The sequence below is a fragment of the Octodon degus genome, unplaced genomic scaffold, assembly GCF_000260255.1.
Source record: "Octodon degus isolate 3935 unplaced genomic scaffold, OctDeg1.0 scaffold00036, whole genome shotgun sequence".
Classification (NCBI taxonomy): domain Eukaryota; kingdom Metazoa; phylum Chordata; class Mammalia; order Rodentia; family Octodontidae; genus Octodon; species Octodon degus.
Genome location: NW_004524612.1, coordinates 14,030,907 through 14,051,318, shown reverse-complemented (window position 1 = coordinate 14,051,318; position 20,412 = coordinate 14,030,907). Strand labels below are relative to the sequence as shown.

Genomic DNA, 20,412 nt, shown 5'->3' with positions numbered 1-20,412 from the left:
AACAGCAGGCTGGGCATCTAAGAGCAATCACATCAGGGACCCAGAACTTGACTCTGCAGTTCACTTCTGTTTTTGTTTTTGTGGAACCGGGGATTGAACTCAGACCCTTGTGCTTGCCAGGGAAGCACTTATTCCACTGGGCCATCTCCCCTCCAGTTCACTTTTGAAGAACCTCCCAACCCTGGCATTTTTCCCTTTGTGTCTCTCATACTCAGTCTTTGTTTCCCTACAGGTTTCACCCTAATTCAGGCCCTTCTCATGAAGATTAGATCAACAGAGTCCAAACTGGTGTTTCAGACTACCCCACATGCTGTATCAGGATTTTCTTCTGAACAATGTTTTTATGTCTTAATAGATGTCGGCAGTACACAACGATCACATTCCTCGTGGGGAGCTGGCATGTGTACATGACACATTTTAGTTCTTTCTACTCCTCGCCCACTCCTTTTCTCAGAAACCTTTATGTCTCCCATTATCTAACCTTTTTGCTGGGCATGTAAGTTCTTTTACAAGCTGATTCAAAACTAATGTTTTCCGCTTTCCTGGAAGAACTGTCAAGTGCTGCCTGTCAAGTGTGCTCACTGACCCTGCACACGCCACGCCCTCACGTCAGTCTGTCTGTGCCTTAGTGCCCCGCGCCCTCACCCCCATGTCCCTTCCAGTCTGCTCTTGCTGCTGACCTGAGTGCTGCTTACAGAGTGAGCGAGCAAGCATCACGTCTCCGACTGGGACTTCCCTAGCTGCAAGGACATTTTTGTCCTCTGGAATCCCATGGGTGTCTCTACTGTCAATTATTTCAGTTACCATCTGTAGAACACTTTGCACCACTAATCTATCCCTTAACAGTACTTTTTCTAAGCACCAATGACAGTGAGAGCCGGTAACATTTATTATATTGTGAGTCACCAAACCTAGTCTTTTGCTGAAAGGTTCCAAGACATCACCCATTCCTCTATGCACAGCTAACTGGCTTCCTCACTCTGCCTTCTGAACATTCTGCATACGTGCAATAGACGAGCTCATGAATCAGAGCCCCTCACATCCACCTCGTACTGTACCAATACTCCATGAGTTGCATCACTTACCCCACTGGCAGTTCTGATAGGTTTTGCCTTTAACTTGGGGACCAAGACCTTCCGATACTGAGGAGGGACTGCCGCAATGATATCCACCAGGCGGGGCTGCGCTGAAAGGCCGTATTTGGCAGCTGTCTTGGTTTTCACCCTAAAAAGAAAGCATCCAGCATTACAGTATTTCAGGTACAAACACCAATGGGATGATGTGTAAATGACACGATCTCCTGTCACTCTCCTACCTGTTTATCAGGTGACACCAGCAGCAAGACAACATTCATAACATTATTCCTCTTCTCACCCTTAAGCACTAGCAAGAAAGTCAGAGAACTACAGAGGAGGGACCTGGGATGATAACAGTGTGGGTCTGGTTCAAAAGAGTGCTCAGCCTCAGGACGGCTGACCTGTGGGACAGCCCATTCTCTGCGTGGGAGGCCCCGGTGCACAGTGGGGTGTTCAACGGCTCCCTGGGTCTCTTTGGCCTCTCCCCACTAGTACCCTTCTTTCTGGCGTAACAATCAAAAATATCTCTAGATACTGCCAAAAATCTTGAGGCTAAAAGCACCCTGGTTAAGAACTAGTTTCTTAGAATATTAAAAACCAGAACAGAAGCCATATAAATATACTTCAATAATTACGAAGAAAACTTCTATGTATCTCTTCCTGATTGTACTCCTATCCTAACCCTTCAGAAGTAACCTCAACCCTAATGCTTCCTTTGCTTTTCCCTACAACTTTACCAGCATTTTTTCCCTTTCTGCTGCTAGCTAAATCCTAAAAGTTATCCTGTCTTCTAATTTTAATCCATCTAGAAATGTGCAGTGCTCATATGGAGTCCCATGGAGAAATGTGCAGTGCTGTGCAGTCCTCATATGCTCGACGAATATTTAACGGTTATCTACATGCACAAAAGACCAGCCAGGGTCTTGGCATGTTAGAAGGCAGGAGGCACAGGCCTTTCGTGGTCCATATCGTGATAAAACCTACCCATCTACCCACACACAAGCCAATAAAGGCTTCCAGGGTTCACAGGGTTCAGTGTGTGCTGACGAGACAGGGTGAATGGGCCCAGGAGAAAGGCTGGGTCTCAGAGAGGCAGGGCAGACACAGAGGAGACACGGCAGGCGGAGAGGCAAGATGCAAGCGCAGGAGCATATCCTGCACAGGAAACTGGACACTTGTGGCGTAAAGACAGAAAGAGACCAAAGAGAGGTTTAAAAAGTGGGAAAAGTGGGGGCCGGGAAGATAGCTCAGTAGAATAAGTGCTTGCCTAGCAAGCGCAAGGGCCTGAGTTCAATTCCTGGTTCTGCAAAAAAAAAAGTAGGAAAAGCATATTAGATCCAGCCCAAAAGGGCTTACCACTGGAGGTATGTGAGCAGGGGCTAGTTTCAAAGTGTTAGCTTTAGATGGTTTCAATTAGGAGAAGGACAAAAATAGGTAAGAAGTAGAAATGCTGACTAGAAATTAAAGGTTTTTTTTTTTGTTTTTTTTGGAGTGATTAGACGACCTGGGGTTGTAGGGAGAACCCATTCATTAGGGCTGACCTATACAAGTGAATGAATATGTATTTAAAAACACAGATGCAAACATAAAGAAATCATTCTCATTTGAAGTCACAGCAAAGACCAAGCTGAAAGTGATGATGGAGAGGAAGTAGGTGAGCTTGTCAAAGAGCTTCTTAAGCAGAGAGACACTGGAACAGATCAAGGATCCCAAAAGCAGAGCTGTTACGAAGAGAAGAACTACCGTTTCCACTGAGGAAAGAGAAACAGGACTTGAAGTAGGACACAGCATAGACGAGAAGAACATGCGCTCGCAGGCAGATGACTAATTCTACATCCCAACTCTGGTCATTATTACCTACCCCTGAACAGATTATTTCACTTCTCTATGTTTCGAAATACCCTTCTGTGATGCCAAGGGGCCCTGTACCTACTTCATACAGTCTTGTCTTTTCTTTTGTTTTCCCTCCCTCTCTTTTCTCTTCTTTCCTTTCCTTTTTCCTTCCTTAGTATGTATGTATGTATGTACCAGGCACAGGGTCTCACCATGCAGCTTGGACTTCTAGTGATCCTGTTTTCAGCCTTCCCAAAGCTGGGATTACAGGTGTGCACCACACTACCCGGACTCGGTGGCCAACTTAGTGCACCAGCTGGGAAGGTTCATACAGTTTTTGAGAGGATTAATTAAGCTATTACATGTGAAGCATTAATAATAGTGCCTGGAATACAGTAAGGGCTCAATAAACATTAAAAGGGTAGCAGTGTTGCATGCCGTTATTCACACAATTTGGACACAATGAAACAAGTGATAGAACGAAGAGAAAGCTGTTAATTCTCAATTAAAAAACAAAACACAAGACAAAGAGTGGCATTAAATTATTTCCTAAAAGACATCTACTATCGAAGAACAAGATTGCCCTCCTTTTATAGATTTACTTACTTATTGAGATCAATGTCTTTCCCTTGCTCGTGGGCTTCGATCAGTTGTTTAATAACATCTCCTATAGTCAGCATCATTAGCTCAGCAGGGCTGAGATCTCCTGGAAAGATAACATTCAACATCAAAAATCAATAAGGCTGAGGTTTCCTGAAACTATATTATTGAACAATACTGAGAAGTCACATTCTTCAGTACAGATTTAGAGATCTTATTTAGTAGCAGTTTTCATTCCAAAATCATTCCAAATATGCCAAATGGGTAGCTCAAGTTTCTAAGACACTAAATCTATCATTTACAATCTGACCACAACTTTAAAACAAGCCTGTTGCCTTAGTCTCTCTTCTGTCTCTGAAACATAAGACCTGATACCTACAACTTAGAGGGGAGGTTATTTTGGCTCAAGTTTTCAGTCCATGGTCAGAAGGCTCCAAGGTAGAGACAGGGTGACAGAGGGGCCTGGCAGAAGAAAAGGTACTTAATCCACAACACCTGGGAAGTAGAGAGGGAAGTGAGGACGCAAGAGGAAGAGAGACCCCTGCAGCTCACACCCCTGGGGCACCACCTCTTCTGACCAGGCCACTCCTCCAAACAGCACAGTCTGCTGTGAACAAATCAACGAATCCACGGATGAGCATAACACTCCCGCATCCAGTCACCTTCCAAAAGGCCTCACCTCAGACCACATGACGCTTCTGAGGGACAGTCTAGATCCAAACCATAATACCTGGTTTCACCTATCTGTGGGGAACAGTCCCTTCAGAAAATAGACTATTACAGATAGGAGAACAATGCGGAAACATATGAGATGAAAAGAACCTGCGTGCACATTGAAATACCAAAGTAATAGCTCATCTTTATCTCCAGATTAGCAATTACTAATTCTTGCTGCTTTCAAGTTCACAGAGACCATTTAGAGTCATCAACTCAGCAGATCCTCAGGACAGAGTGAAGCAGACAGATTTGGCTGTTCCATAAAGAGGTTATCAAGGAGTGAAGCTGGAACTCAAACCAGGCAACTACAGTAGTTAAGCAAATCAGAGCTACAGGATCTGTGCTGTCTAAGGATCTCGATGCGTACCTAAAACTGTCAGCCCACTATCACGACATTCTTCTGGCAACTGGAGCTTCCCCCTCATCCAAAGGCCACAGCAGAAGCTACTGCATGACCTCATCCTCTCCACCACCGTCCACTGGTTCCAGGATGGTCACTTCTCCACATCAGGTCAATCAAGAGCGCTTTTCCAGAGGGTAGCAGCATGGGGGCTGCCAGGAGGGTTGCTCCCTGCCTTCACAGAAAACTCGTGTGCAAAATGCAGCCATCACACAGAAGTACGGATGAGAAAGCACTGGCATTTGTGGAGCTCATCCACTTACTTTAATTTCCCTTGGGACCTCAGAATAACCCTGTAAAGTAGGTACTGTTGCCCACTTCACAGATGCAGAAAGTGAGGTTAACAGCAAGACACGCTCTAAACGGTGCAGTCAAGATGCAAATCCAAGTATTTTCCTTGTAACTTTCATACTTTTTCATGGCAGCACACTGCCTCTAATTTAATGAGGCAAGGAGCATGCGCACATGCGCGCACGCACACACACAAACAAACACACACACACACACACACACACACACACACACAAATTCTGGAGAAAAAGTCCCAAAAGTCTACAATTGAAAGCTCAATGCATTCCAAACTACAAGACTCAGCACCTAAGAATTCTACAAAGGTGCCTTGGGGGCATGTGACAGGGAAGGAGGTTGCAGAGGTGGAAGAGAAAAGGGGAGGGGCCTGGCTTTCCCATTGCAACCACAGCAGTTCTTTCATTTTGTTATGCACAAGAGTGTATTTAAGCCATGTAAGAATTTATCTGGAGGGTAAAAGGAGCTTCAGCTGGAAACGAGTAAGAGTTGAAAACTGCTTATGTTAAATGGAGGAGTGAATTAATAAGACAAAAGCTTCGTAGAGGAAATGGCACAGGAGTCTTAAAGAAAGGGCAGGAAGACAATCCTGAAAAAATCATACCAGATAGAAAAACTACTTATCATTGTGCAGAGGGGCACTGCCTAACTAGAATATAGGCTTCTCAACAGGATTCATGGACAGGCTCTACAGAGTTGTACAGAGTACACCCTTCACAGGAAAGGCTTTTTTCCCCCCCCCATTTATGTATTTGGTACAGGGTCTCCCTCCACAGCTCTGACTTGTAGTGATCCTCCTGTTTTCAGCCTCCCCAGCGCCGGGATTACAGGCGTGCGCTACCACGCCTGGACTGGTACCAGCTCAGAGCACCCTTGGGGTGGGAGGAAAGGCATTTAGATGGAATGCAAAAACAAGAAGAGGAGTGTAATTCTCAACTTTAGAAATAAAAATGTGATAGCCACATTTAAATAAAGTGAAGTTATCGGTACAAGGAAGGTGAAAAGGATACACTTATATACACACTTTTTAAGACAGCTAAGATAAATTGTACTACGAAGGCACAGTTGGGGCAAGGGATGTAGCTTAGGGGCACAGCACCTGCCTGGTAAGGGCGAGGCCCTGAGTTCACTTCCTATCTCAAAAAAAAAAAAAAAAAGGAACAGTTAATGCATAATTGTTGGAACAATTTCTCCTGCCTATAACTGGTAATCTCAACTACTTTGAGGAAAACCATACGCAATATAACAATCATTGTAATTTCCTATCATCTTGTTTTGAAATTCTGCATTATTTTCATTGTGTTTTATTCTTTTAAAACATTTCCAATAATCTTAAAAAAATGTTATCCCGAAAAATAAACGTTTCAAAGTTTAAAAAAAGAACCAACAGCACTTGGTGACACATGAGATTAAGAGCAAGGCTGTCTGGCCTGACTGGAAGGAGCAAGTGAGAGACAAGGACGAATCAACTGAGGAGAGGCAGAGGCTGATGGATGAAACAAGAGATGACATCTGGAGCGGCCGCTTGAAAGAGAAATAGCAGCTCATGCTAAGAGGCACGGTGATGGGCACACACTCCCTTACATTTCGGGGGTCACGGATGTAGCCTGACCGGCCAGCTGCACACCTCCTAAGTGTAATTTTGGGGTCGGAAAGTTACTTAACTCTGAATCTCCCCCTCTTCGTGTTATAAAGTGCAGATGACACTGCCTTCAGAACGACTGGTAAAGGCTCCACAGATAGCATTAGTCACTATGATAATCACCAGCACTGTTAGACCAACTGCTCAAGCAAAGGCACTGGGAAAACAGAACTTACAGAACATCCGACACCTCCCTGCACCCTGCTTTAACTGCAATGAAGATGTAACTGTACCCCTTTTTTAAAAAGTAGGGTGAACTGCTGCATGCTGCGGGGCAATAAATGCATGCAAGACTGCTCCACAGACTCCGTGGATAATTCAGGACTTTTCATATTTTTAATCTGAAAGCTTTAAAATAAAGTCGCAAACACGTGAAGTGTGTCGCGAAGTCGAGTCTGAGAAAGCATTAAATCGCGTTTGCTCCTCAGAGAGCGCACCTTGTAATAGCTGGCCCTGCCGTTTATGGAAGTCACCGAGCGACAGCTGAAGAGGGAAAGAGTAAGGGTAGATTGGGATTAAATACACAGTGAATAGAACAAGCGGGCGAGGGGCCGTCACAGGCGGACCTAGCAGCCCCAGGTGTTGCGGCGGAAGGTTCGGGCAGCAGATTCCCGCAGGAGAAGCCGGGCTCGGTATCAGACCGCCGCAGCGACCACCCCCGTTTTACCCTCGCCCTCCCTTTCTGCACCTTTCTTCTTCTGCCTCATCTCAACGCCGCCTTCGGAGCGCACACCAGCACGAAACTACACCTCACATCCAGGAGCAAGCTCGCAGCCACCAAGCAACTCCGGCCTGTCGTAAAAGGGCGGCCACTGTATCGTAAAGTGGTCGCGCCTCGCCACGCCCCCGGAGGCTGCTTTGCGGGCGGCAGAAGGAGGCGGGGCGGGAGGGGCTGCGTTGGCAAGCTGAGTGACGGCGTGGGGCGGGCGCTGGGTGAAAGCGGGCCCGAGCCCGGGCGCGTCACTTCCGGGAAGGCTGGGCGGGAGCGGGAGCGCAGGGGACGAGCGCCCGAGGAGGGGTTTCCGTCCAGAGCCTAGAGGAGACCAGGCCGAGTTAGGTAACTGAGGAGCAGCAGTTTGTGACCAGGTCACCATGACAGATAGACGAAGGCTGATCACAAACACGGTGAATGTTTAAATTTTTGAAAGATTTACTACACAGAACGACATTGCCACGCGTATACCATCTTCTTGCGGTTTTCTGAAGCAGTTCTGGAAGTCCTCTTTCATGAGTGTCTTTACCAAGTGCCATGAAAAAAATGCCCTAAATGTTCCTGCCAGGCGTCATCCCACAGAAAGGCAGGCTGGTAAAAACAGTGGTGTGCTCTCATCTGCCCTAGTCACTTTATCTGGCATCATATGCTATCCCCAAAGACAAAATAAGTGTGAAAGGTAAATGTTTTCAGTGGATTCAGGATGTCAAGGATATCGAGAGCACAAGTCCTCTCATGAAAAAGGCCTTACAGAACTGCTTCAGCAAGTAGCATGGATAGGTGTGTTTGATGTAAGAGAATATGCTGAGGGAGATTGATGGCAATATATCTTTTACTGTAGCATTTTTTTTTAAAAAAACCTTTAAATTCATTGTTTTTATTACATACAATGTATGATCCATCTTAACCATTATGAAAACTATGGATGTCTCCCTAGATGACCCACAGATTTCCATGACTTTAAATACCGTCTTTCCACCCCTGGGTTTATAATCCAATCCCAACTTCTCTATTTGACATGTTAGATTCGGATATCTAATACACATTTCAATCTTAATATATCTGAAACAGGTGTCTTTTCCTCCAAATTTGCTCTTCCAAGCTTTTTTTTTTTTTTTTAATATAAAAGCACCATCATAAACCTCAGCAGAGAGAGGGAGAGAAAAAGAGAGATTGATGAGTGGGTGGTAAAATTGTCATTTTAAATAAGTGCTAAAGTAGGCCTTTTTGAGATTATTGGGAGTATAACATTTGAACTAATACGCCATATGAAGATTACTGGAGAGAGTATCTCAGGTAGAGGGAACAGGTAGTGCAGTGGTCCTAGAATAAGAGGATGCCTGGTGTATTCATATAAGGCCAGTGTCAATGGAGCTGTGATTGAGATGAACTACAGTAGAGGTCAGAGAAATGATAGGTTGGCAGTAAGGACCATGCAGCTCATATGAGACCTTGTAGGTCATTGAAAAGCCTTGGGCTTTTACTATGAGATTGGGATCCATGGGGTGTTTTTTGTTGTTGTTTGTTTGTTTTCTCTTTCTGTCCCTTATATTGTTTCTAATCTACTGGGATTAGTGCAGTACCAATCCAATCAGTGGTCTGATCTAGCAATCACCCAGCCTTCACCCCAGCAGCCTTAATCTCAGCATTGCCCCACAAATTAATCACATACTCTAGATTCAACCACTTCCAACAAAACCCCATTTAAAACTGCATGAGGCTTTGGGGGGACATCCAATTACAAACCACAATATTCCACCCCTGGCCTCCCAAATACTCATGTGTATTCCTTTACACAAAGGGCATGTAGTCCATCTCTAAAAGTTGTCAAAGTCCTAACAGTTTCAGCACTGATGAAAAGTCCAAGTCCACAGCCTCCTCTGTAATTTAAGGTGAACTGTTAGCTGTGAGCCCTTGCACAAATGAAAGCGTTAAACATTTCCAACAGCAATGATGCAAGGCAAAAATTTCCATTCCAAAAATTACAAACAAGGATACGAAGAAATGGGACCAAAACAAGTCTAAAATCTATCTGGGAAAGTATTCAGTCCTGTAGTTCCAATGCAGCATTTGAGGCAATCTGTAGCAAGATAGGATCTCAAAGGGCTTGAGTAGCAGCACCCCTGTGGCACTTCTGGTGGTTGAGGCTCCCTTGGCTTCTTCCTATGGCTGGCTCTGCTCACTCCTTGCAGCTTTCCTCAGATGATCCACTTTCCGGGCTTCTCCAAACTTGTGGCCTCTTCACTGCACCTTGGACTTCACACACTGCCTTCTCAGGGGCACACTGCATGACACCATTATAGTTTTAAACAGAGAATTTATATGGTCTGACTTAAAAGTGTGTCTTTATTGGCAGTAAATCTAATGATTTGCAAATTAGAATCCTCTGGAAAAAAAGTGGAAGTTCCCATTAAATCGAATATCAAGGGATAGGAAGCAGTCAGTGGTTTTTAGGCCAAAGCTTGGGAACTGTGGAATGAGGTAAGGTATTACTGTGACTCCAGTTAAAGTAGAAAAGCAGTGGAAATGGTGAGAAGGGTTGAGATTATGAATATATTCTAATGACTTAAATATCAAGTGTGAGAACAAAGATTTTGAACCAGTGGACTGGAATGAAATAGTTGTCATTAGCTGAAATAGAGAAGACTCAAAGGAATGGGGTTTTGAGGGAACTTTGGGGAGTTAGGTTGGTACCTATTGTATCTGAGATACCTAATGAGTAACTAGTGAGACATGGAGGAGGTTGCAGCTGAAGATACCGGTCAAGAGCTGTATGTGTGGGTCAAACTGAAAACAATACAATGGGACAAATATGGAAAGAGATGAGACTAAATCCTAAACCTTGGGGTATTCTACTATTAACAAGTTAGGGAAGAAGAGGAGTGACCAGCAATGCAGACAAATGAGGTAGACTGTGGTGGCCTGGAGACAAGTGAAGGAGGGATGATGAGAAGGAGAAGGGAGCCATCATCTGGGCCAAAGGCCCTCATCTGCTGAGGGCTCAAGGCCAATGAGGGATGGATTGACTAGGATCACTGAAGTCTGAAAAAACAGTTGTGTGGAAAGATAAGGGTTGAAAGCTTGACTGGAGTAGGGTTGTGAAAGAGGAAAGGATGAAGACAGCATGACTAGACAACTCTTGAGAATGTTTGTCATAAAGAAGTGAAGAGAAATGGAGTGGTAGCTGAAAAGAGTGTGTATAGCATTCCTTTACATGGAATGATAGCAAGTTTGCCTGCCAATAGGAGTAAGCCAGAGAAGAGTGAAAGTTTGATGAATTAAGAAAATGTGTTTTACCTACTCTTTCTGTTGGGGGGGGGAATGTTTTGGAAAGAGAAGGGCTTTGCTTTTGGTGGGCACATGGACAGGTCAGCTGTTAACAGGCCAGAAGGTAGAGCAGTGGTCGGGAGTGGAGTGTGATGGTGGTGCTCTGTGGAAATTCTCTTTTGGTTACTTCAGTGTTTTTAGTGAGCTCAGTGAAAATTCATCTTGACAGAATGACCAGACTTTTACTACGCTGAGCATACAGTGTCCACTAGCTGGTGTCAAGAACTATCCTAAAGAAGCCTGACAGGTTTCAAAACTAATTCTAGATACTGAATAATTTAGAGGCACTTGAAATTAGGAATACAGTCAACTGTTGAAATAAACCATAAGAAAGGAATATATATATATATATATATATATATATACACACACACACACACACACACACACACACACACATACAGGATAGTTAAGATGTTATACTACTAATTGCTATTAGCTCCCTGAAAAGAAAGATATATATGTCTATATTGTTTGATCAATTTTTCATGCCTTTATCCTATAATATGAGCAACTACTTTGAAGTTAACACAATGTACTAGTCATTGTTACTCTCCAATCTTTTTTTGAAATTTTAAACCATTGTTTTTCTTTTCTTTAAAATAAAACAAACAAACAAACAACAAAGAAGCCACCAGTAGAGGGAGAACTAAGCACATGTTAATGAATGCAGGTCTAATAGGAGATTATGTCCAACAGGTAAGTAGAAAATCCCAACACTAAAGATGGTTTTCATGTTGCCTTTCTTTGTTTTGAACTTTATATTGACATTTTATTATTATAGGCAGCTAAATTAGATATAAATTAATAGGTAATCAGATAGCTAGGAGTGGTGGCACATGCCTATAATCCCAGCACTTAGGAGCCTGAGGCATGAGGATCACTAAGAGTTTGAGGCTGGCCCAGCCTACATAATGAGTTCAAGCCCTGAATTACAGAATGAGACCGTGTCTTAAAAAAAAAGAAAGAAAGAAAGAAAAGGCAGTCAGACAGCAACAGGCCCTTGAGGGAAGCAGTGCAAAGGATGAGAACAACCAAATCTGTGACTGAAGGCACATTCATTAAAGGCCAGGCCTCAAGATAAAGATACAATAGCTTTGCCTACATGCCTTCCTAAGGGATAAACAATAACTTGAGATTGTACTGTGAGTGATATCACCTAGTCCAGTAACTTTCACATGGTCATCAGTCACCCAGGTGGGTGACCATAGCATCTGAACCTATCCCTTCCACAAAATGCCTTTGTTATTTCCAGGTACCCTTGCTATGTGACTGGTGTCCCCACTGGATCAATCCTAGCTAAGCAGCTGTACTTGCAATCCTATAGGCTGATTATAGTTTGACCCGTGTTGTACCCACATCATGACTTTGCTATGTAAACCAGCCCTAACGAAGAGTCTTGGTGGCAACTGACTTTTAGGTCCCCTCCTGTCTCTCAGGACCTATCTCTCAATAAATCTTTGCTGTTGTTAACCCCCATTATTCCTTAAAATTCATTCTTTGATTTCAGCAGACAGAAACTTGATACATCAAACATCTATTAGGTTGGGAATTATATTTCTCTCATATCACTATGGCGTTTTTTTTTTTTTTTTTTTGAGGAGCTTCAACATCTTTCCCAAAGTTCAAAGCAGTTTTTAAAACTGTACTCTAAAGACTTATCTTCAATTCTTTCCCCATTTTGCTTCTTTACTTCCTGAATCCCTGCCTTTAAAATAAACATATACCAAGAGTTCCTGAGACTCACCTTGGGAATGACTGAGTTGGCCTTCAAAGATGATAGAACCTGGACAAGAACACTGCCAGCTTGAATAAGCCCACCCGCCACCTTATAGCAACACAGGCTCTGTTTCACTTAGGTCATGAACAGTCCCCAAAGGACATCTCAGGAGGTCACAGAGGACTCATCAGAGAGCCACAAGCTCACTGCCTCTCCAACCCATCCCCTCAAAAGTCTGCCCCAAAACACTATTTTGAAAAAGCCTCTTAGCCTGGCAGAGACACCTTCTCTGTTCTGTTTGCCCAGAGAACAGGTGATAAACCTGTTCGGACTGTTGAATTTGTGCCTCTTCTTTCCTGCTCAGAAGCAAATGCAGATTGAAGCTGAAGTTCCCAAGAATAGCCTTTTCCTTGTACTCAGGGTCATTGTTTGGGTTGTCAGATGACACAGTGGAGTAGGATTATTTTCTATTCTTTTTGCGAAAGCACCTTAAAAATATTTTATTTTTGGGAAGATGGATTTAAAATTTAAGTTCCAGGAAGTTATTTAAAGCTCAGTGTCTCTGATTTCATAACTAAACAATCTGGTATTGTCGTCAGTAAATTTCAAGGCTTTGTGTGAAGAATTGGTTTATATTTACCATCTCTCTGGTCACATCTCGTATTCAGATGTCTTGAAACTAGCTCTTTACTTCTCTTACAGCTGAGTTGTCTTTCAGATCTGTTCGAGTGAGCCAGATCCTTCTGAACAGTGTTTACCCTCAGAGAAAAGATGCTGAAATGTAGACGATAAAAAGGCCAGGGTCTGCCTGCTTGTAGGCAGTGGGGCAGAGAAGAAGAGTGCGTGGTACCTGGCTAATGGTGTAACTTTCTTGTAACTGGGAGGAGAAAATAGCAGGTCTCAGTAACTGTGGGAGGAGACCGTGGTGGACTGGTGGCAAGTTAGTTTCACTTCCGATTAATAAATATGACCTTGTGACTGTAATCCCTCGTACAGCTGATACCACCTATCTCTACCAAGGCACAAAAGCTGCTTTCATCTCTTCTGTGGACTCCTGGAGCCAGAGCAGGAAGTGTTTGGGGCATTTTTTCTGTTCAGAAACATCTGGTAAGTTGTTTATCTTAAGTCATTTATACTGTAACATGTAGTTATTTTTCACAGACTAGCAAAAAGAACATTGTAGCTTTACAGAAAAATTGAGAACATAGTTGATAGTTCAGAGTGTTCTCATAATCTATACTCAGTTTTCTTTATTATAATAGCATGGCACATTTTCTATGATTAATGAACCAATATTGACACATGATTATGACACAAAATCCATGTTTTATGCAAGTTTCTTGGTTTATATCTAATGTCAGTTTTCTACTCTAGGATCCCATTCAGGATATCATATTGCATTTATTTGTCATGGCTCCTTAGCCTTCTCTTGACTGTAACATTTTCTCAGACTTTTCTTGTTTTTGATGACCTTGACAGTTTTAAGGAAACATGTCAAACATATTAAAGGACACTTCACTACTGGCATTTCTGATATTTTGCTCATGACTAGACTGGAATTATGGGTTGGGAAGGAAGATCAGGTGACATTGTGTGGAGGGTACATGCCTTCACCATGACTCCTGACTGTTGGTGTTGACCTTGATGCTTGGCAAAATGAAGGAAGTCACTATGCAAAGCACCTTTCAGGAGCCATAAGGATAGGGAGCCATGTCTCCCTCTCTGAAAGTTGAGTATCTATATAAATTGCTTGGAATTCTTCTGTGTGGGAGATTTGTCTCTTCTTCCTAGATGAGTTTTCTTAAATTATTTTTTGAGGAAAAGTAAATTTTATGTTTCTGTTTGTATAAGTGAATTTTAAGGCCATGTAAAGGCTGGTAGACTAGAAACGGGAGAATTGGGTTTTATTTTGGATGTAATTTGACAGTATGATTTTAAGGAAGTTGTTAGTCATTTCTCCCAAAAGAAAACAGCTAGTGCAGGTATTTTTTGGTGGGGGTATGAATTCCTCATGAGGAGAGAAATGTTATCTTATGCCTCTTTAGCTTTGACAGGCTCAGGAGAGCAGTACTAAAAGAGTAAATGTATCTTTTTAGAACCTGATAATTTGTTATAAAAAATATCTGCTGATTTACTCCTTCTTCACCTAGAGGAAAGGGTAGAGAAAAACATGTCATTCCAATGCTTCTTCTACCATAAATGCCTCTGGCAACCACAGATAACGTCCAACTCATTGACTCATGTATCTGCGCTAAAACCTACCTCTCTTTGGGTATCAAGGCCCTTGTTTCACCTTTTGCTTCTAAGCCAGTATGTTTGAAGAGCTCCTTTGGAATACCCTTAATTTAAAAGAGCAGTGGAATATCCAATAAGGTGGTTAGAAAACATACTTAAACCAAATCCTAAACCTAAACTTAGAAAAAGAAATCCATCATACATTTTCTCAACAGCCCATCATTTTATTAAGAATCTCCTCCTCATTTCATTCTTTAGTCTACACCTTTGAAGGATGTAGAACTTCCTAGAGCTTCCTAAGCATGAAACTTGAACAAAGACTTCCACGGACAATTGCACAGTGTTATGGTTTGTGTCTAGGTGTCCCCCCAAAGCCTCATGTAGTCATTGGGGTGAGTTTCTAGAGTTTGTGATTAATTCATGAACCAAGGCTGGGATTACGAGTGTAAGTGCTGTTGCGATTGTGAATGTGAGTGCTTCACCTGCTGAGCAGATAGCCGGAAAGCAATATAAGGACAGGAGAGAGGCTTGCCTCTTGCCGCTGCTGCCTCTGCTCCTCCCTTTGTGCTCTTGCTGTCTTGTTTTCTGCTGTTTTTCTGAGAGAAAAGTAACTGAGACACACAGCATCTTCACATTTCTTGAAACCTGAGTAATTTCACTGTCCCTTTGCTGGAGTATGAGCCTTTGTGTGCAGACTCCTTGCCCATTTTCTTACTGCTGAATCTCCAGCAGCCATAACAGTTGCACACAGTAGACACTTAGCATTCATTAATGAATCTTACCCTCTAAGATATATATATATAAGAGATAAACGTCATCACTCAACAAATATTTATTGAGTGCTTACTATATACTAAGCACTTCCTATATGTGTTAAAAGTAGGGACTAAGGCAATATTAATGATAAAAGTGCCTCCTTAATTTTTTTGCTCATGTAAGCATCTATGATATTTTTCTATTTGTGCTATTTTTGAGACAGAAGACAGAGGGTGGAAATGAAAATAATATAATAATGTTGGGAAGGTTTAGTGGTGCATGTCAAGACAGATGAGGTGAGATCCTGACCAGGGAAGAAGTAAGGGAAAAGAGCAGGATGCTTGTAGTGTGTACTAAACACATTCACTTCTGCACCAAACATGGAGCATTTACAATGACAGTGTGCTGCTGTGCTGTTTACCCCTAACCCCTGGCTTAGTTTCCTTCTGAGTGCATTTTAAAGTCTGCATGCAGTAGCTTCCGTTTCATGTTTTCAAATTGCTACGCTCCCTCCTACTCCAAAGCCTTCATTCTCAAGAAATGCCTTTGTCATACGTTTGTTGGCATCCTCATTGCCAGTGCTGGACTATGTGGCCTGGAATAAATTCCTTTCCCTCTCTTGACTTCGTGTCCATCTGTAAAAGAAGGAGTCCTCATGTTCTTTAAGTCCACTATGTGCAGCTGTTCTAGTACAGTATAGGAATGACTATGCATTGTTTTTCTGTGAGAAAAACAGTAAGCAAACACAAACAGAAGAAAAGGAGAGTGAGAGAAATAAGAATAACTGTCAAAAGTCACAATTACTTAACAGGAAACCCTGTCCGTGCAGAACCTGCCAATATCGAGCTAAATGTGCAGGGTCTCACCTAAAAGATGCTATTCTTGGGCTCAGGGCACATGAATGTAAAGAAGTACTAAAAGCAAAACTTACATGCTAACCACATTGTTTAAATAGGGGTGAAATAAGCCACACATACAGGGCCCTGCCTGTCCAAGCAGTAAGTTTGGACTGTTTTCAATTGCTTTGCTACAGAAGCCAAATGTTTCAATATATACCACTATCCCTGCCTCTCTTGGGGGAAGCAGATTCCAGCATCATTTGAGAAAGGACTGTGCTCCCAGAGATCATTTTATCCTTAATACAATGTGTTGGACATTATAGAATCCTCAGTTGTGTTACTTTTAACCGTGCAGAATCCCAGTCATAGGTATATTGTTGATTTCGATGACAAGAGACATTTCACAGTTAGAATTTTCATCTGGTAATGCCACAGAAATTGGAGAACACTCACACCATAAGGACTAGTTTCATGTTTCACTTAGAAGTGGGAAACGTGAGGTCCAGAATGATAACCTGACTGGCCTATAGCTCTTTTGATTAGTTTAAGTCCAGAAGTGAAGTTTCCATACTTGATTTCCACCCTTATGTCATTTCTACCATTCAGTTCAACCCAGTGACTCTTGCCAAATCACCAATCTGCTACCCCCATTTTTTCAGGCTCTCCTTTTCAAGTGCTTTGTATTTCTTTCTTCTGTTTCCTTATTCTTTTTATGAATGATCCCTTTCCCCTTTCTAGTGTCTTGGGTGCAATTAAATGATCCCTTCTTATCAGTCTTTGAACATGGAAGAAGGAATTTGAAATCCAAATTTCTATAGTCACACCTCAGCTAATTTCCAGTTTCTCCAAATTTTAGTGCATGGTCACAAGTTACTCATGTGCTGGTGCTGTGGATGCTACTGTAGTACAAAGCTCAGAGGTTGGTGTTTCCTTTGTGTGCAGCGAGACCTCATCCAGTCCTGGATAGTTACATGCTAACAGTCCTTGTTGGCTGGTGTACACTGTTGGTGCAGTAAATGAACTCTAATAGTTCTAACTATAGCTCATGTGGCCCTAAAGGAAGCCAAAACCACTGCCTGCTGCCAGAGCTCAGTGAACAACCTGCTTCTCTCAACTCTACTTTTCTAAGGTGCATTGATCCCCATCCCTGTCAGATCCAAGAATCTTAATGTCTCTCTGGTGATAAATCCTGTCAGCTTTGTCAAGTAATCCTTTTGGACCTCATCTAACTGTACTATTTCTTCCAGAATCTGAATTCTAGGATACAAGTTGTCCTGGGCATTTACTGAGTTTTGTCCACCAGTAGGACCATATGTTTTATCTCCAGGGTACATTGTGATGATTTAATACCTAATATTTAGTAGGATAATAGCTCATTGAGCTGCTGTCTTCTGTGAACATCGGCTCTCTTTGTTAATTCCTCATTGTGTATGTACTTTGGCTCATGTAAAATCTCATTTACCTTTCTTCCTCTATGTTTACCTAGGTTTTGAGATGGTTTAGCAATTCCAACTGAGCTTTCCAAACCAGAAACTGCTACCACTTGTGAGATTCAGGGACCTCACAGCACTTCCACCATCAGTTTCTGTGGTGAACATTTTGAACCTAACTTTTTTTTTGAGGGATCGGAGATTGAACTCAAGCCCTTGCACTTGCCAGGCAAGTGCTTACTCTACTGAGCCATCTCTCCAGCACCTCTAGTGAACATTTTAGGTGAGAACAACTTGAAGAAGCCCTAAGAGTCATCTGGTCCAGTACCATTATCAGAATAATCGTCAGTACCATATAGTTTATGTTCAGGTTCCTCTAATGGCAGAAAATACATTATTTTTTAAGGGAGCTCATTCTATTTTGGACAATTGTGATTACAACAATCCCCCTATCATTAGTAAGTGCATCGTAAGACACCCAGTTGGTGGCTTCTTTCTGGCATATCTGAATTGCCAATGTCACTACCCCTGCACTTTGAGCCCATTATTGAGTAAAATAAGAGTTACTTGGATACAGATACAGTGATGCGATAGTTGACCTGGTAACTTAGGGGGCTATTCAGCAGCTAATGATGGGTATCATACCCACACCAATGTCACTACCCCTGCACTTTGAGCCCATTATTAAGTAAAATAGGAGTTACTTGGATACAGATATAGTGATTCTGTGATAAGTGACTGGTAACTCAGAGGGCTATGTAGCAGCTAATGATGGGTATAGTACCCACACCATGATCTGCTCAACAGGGGTGTGATTCATGTCCTGGCCAGGGCAGAGCTGGCTGGTATGAGATTTCATCATGCTATACTGAATGGTGTACAACTTAAAGCTTATGAGTTGCTTATTTCTATAGTTTTACATTTAATATTTTGGAACCACAGTAGACTGTGGGTAACTGACACTATGGAAAGCAAAACCACAGATAAAAGAGAACTGGTCAGGTGTCTGAGGTTTGATCCCTGGCCTGCCATGCTGGTCCCACCCCCAGGGTGTGCTGAGAGGGCCATTGAGACTGAGCGTGGTGACGTGCACCTGTAATCCCAGTGCTTGGGAAGCTGAAAACAGGAGAATCACTACAAGTCTGATCTGTGTAGTGAGACCCTGTAGACCTTGTAGACCTGCATTAAGGGGGGGGGGGAGAGAGAGAGAGAGAGAGAGAGAGAGAGAGAGAGAGAGAGAGAACTGCTGTACTCAGAAATGCTAAGCTTTTCCTATACCTGGTAGACTTAGGTCTACCCTCTTGGAACCACAGGAAATATGCTTCTTCTCTCTTATGTGTGTCTCTCAATCATGTATTTGAATCCATCATGAAGCTCATTTCCCATCAGCTGCTTTGCCAGTGTCTTCCCTTCCCCTAGTCAAGCATCACTAGGTCTTTAGTGCAGGCCTCACTATAAATGGCTGCTCCATTTGCACCCTTGTGCATTTATTCTAGTGTTGGTTTTACTCCTTACTACTGAACTTCGTCTCTCCCTCTCTCCTTCCTTCCCCCATATATATTTGAAGGCAGAGCCTTAATACCACCGAGCTATACCCTCAGCCCACTTTTTGTTTTTTATTTTGAGATAGGATCTCCCTAAGTCACTAAGTTATCCAAGCTGGGCTCAAATTTGGCATCCTTCTGCCTCAGCCTCCTACAGTGGTGGGATTACAAATGAGCACCACCACGCTTGGCTCTCATTTAGCTTTTAAACATCCGTTGGTGTGGTATCTCACTGAAAACTCATTCATTCAGAATTTATTGCTATCTTTGGACTCTTGTGATAGAGGAACAGTGTTTAAAAAATGCAGTTTCCTGACCTCAGAAAGCTCACGGTACAAGGAGGAGGAGCCATAAAGAAAGCTGGGTCATCATTATAACTGGTACGCATGGGGCAGTGGGAATACAGAGGGAACTGCATATCAGAAAGGTACTGCTGGAACAGGACCTTGAAGGAAAGTAGGAATTCAGTGGGAAGAGGAGGGGAAGGGCACTGACATGTGCTTGTAAGCAGGAAGCTGGGAGAAACATTATGTAGGACTGATGGGGTGGGGGAGAGACACAGAGAAGGGAGGGGAAGGAGGGAGAGAGAGAGAAAGAGAGGGAGGGAAAGAGGAAGGGAGAGAGAGAGGGAGGGAGAGAGGAAGGGAGAGAGAGAAGGAGGGAGAGAAAGAGAAAAGGAGAGGGGGGGAGAGAGAGAGAGCGCGCGAGCAAGCGCCAGCCAGAGAGCAAGAGAGCATAAGCAAACTGTGGCAGAGGGGTGGAGGGAGAAAGCGCTGAGGACCTAGCACAGAACAGGAGTCCACATTCAACCAAATCAAGCACAGAAACACACCACATTCACCTAAAATACACCAGGCCATTCAGTCACTTCAAATCTACAAGCCAAACAAGCATCAGAAGCTGTTGATAGCTTTTAATTTTCATTTTAATTTAGGGTTAATGTGTAAATGAACCACAGTTGGCTAAAGGAAGTTGACATGTAAGGAGGGGTTTTGCATATTTCAGAAGGGCTGGTGACTGCTTTTGAAATGCATGGCTGAACCCTCCCAACTGAAACAGCAGATAAGAGCATAAGCTCCCTGGGTGCTCCCTGAATTCTCTAGGGGTGGAGTAAATTCCTACTCAGCCTGTGCAGAGCTCTCTGTTGTTGTTGTTGTTGTTGTTGTTGTTGTTGTTGTTGTTGTTGTTGTTCTTCTTCTTCTTCTTCTTCTTCTTCTTCTTCTTCTTCTTCTTCTTCTTCTTCTTGTATTTGGTGCAGGGTCTCACTACACAGCT

The 20,412-nt window shown here is 42.9% G+C and overlaps 2 protein-coding genes across 6 annotated transcripts in view; one reads left to right on the top strand and one right to left on the bottom strand.

The window, feature by feature from the left end:
- The window catches only part of Elp3 (elongator acetyltransferase complex subunit 3), an 83,820-nt gene extending 76,462 nt beyond the window's left edge, over positions 1 to 7,358 (bottom strand). For 2 of the 4 annotated variants that reach the window (XM_023714674.1, XM_004630693.3), the window contains exons 1-3: positions 7,263 to 7,358; positions 3,516 to 3,615; positions 1,086 to 1,224 (exon numbers count right to left, since the gene is read on the bottom strand). In XM_023714674.1, the coding sequence (XP_023570442.1) occupies positions 1,086 to 1,224; positions 3,516 to 3,615; positions 7,263 to 7,281 (258 nt within the window). In that variant the 5' untranslated portion in view covers positions 7,282 to 7,358. Of the gene's footprint in view, positions 1 to 1,085; positions 1,225 to 3,515; positions 3,616 to 6,035; positions 6,066 to 7,262 lie in introns of all 4 variants that reach the window. The other 2 variants (XM_023714671.1, XM_023714672.1) reach the window with 2 other exon arrangements.
- Positions 7,359 to 7,565: 207 nt separating this feature from the next.
- Nuggc (nuclear GTPase, germinal center associated) overlaps positions 7,566 to 20,412 on the top strand; it is a 53,316-nt gene continuing 40,469 nt past the window's right edge. The window contains exons 1-2 of one of the 2 annotated variants that reach the window (XM_023714694.1): positions 7,566 to 7,699; positions 11,242 to 11,312. The gene's annotated coding sequence lies outside the window, so the exon portion shown is untranslated. Of the gene's footprint in view, positions 7,700 to 11,241; positions 11,313 to 13,353; positions 13,441 to 20,412 lie in introns of those variants that run through there. The other variant, XM_004630749.2, reaches the window with a different exon arrangement.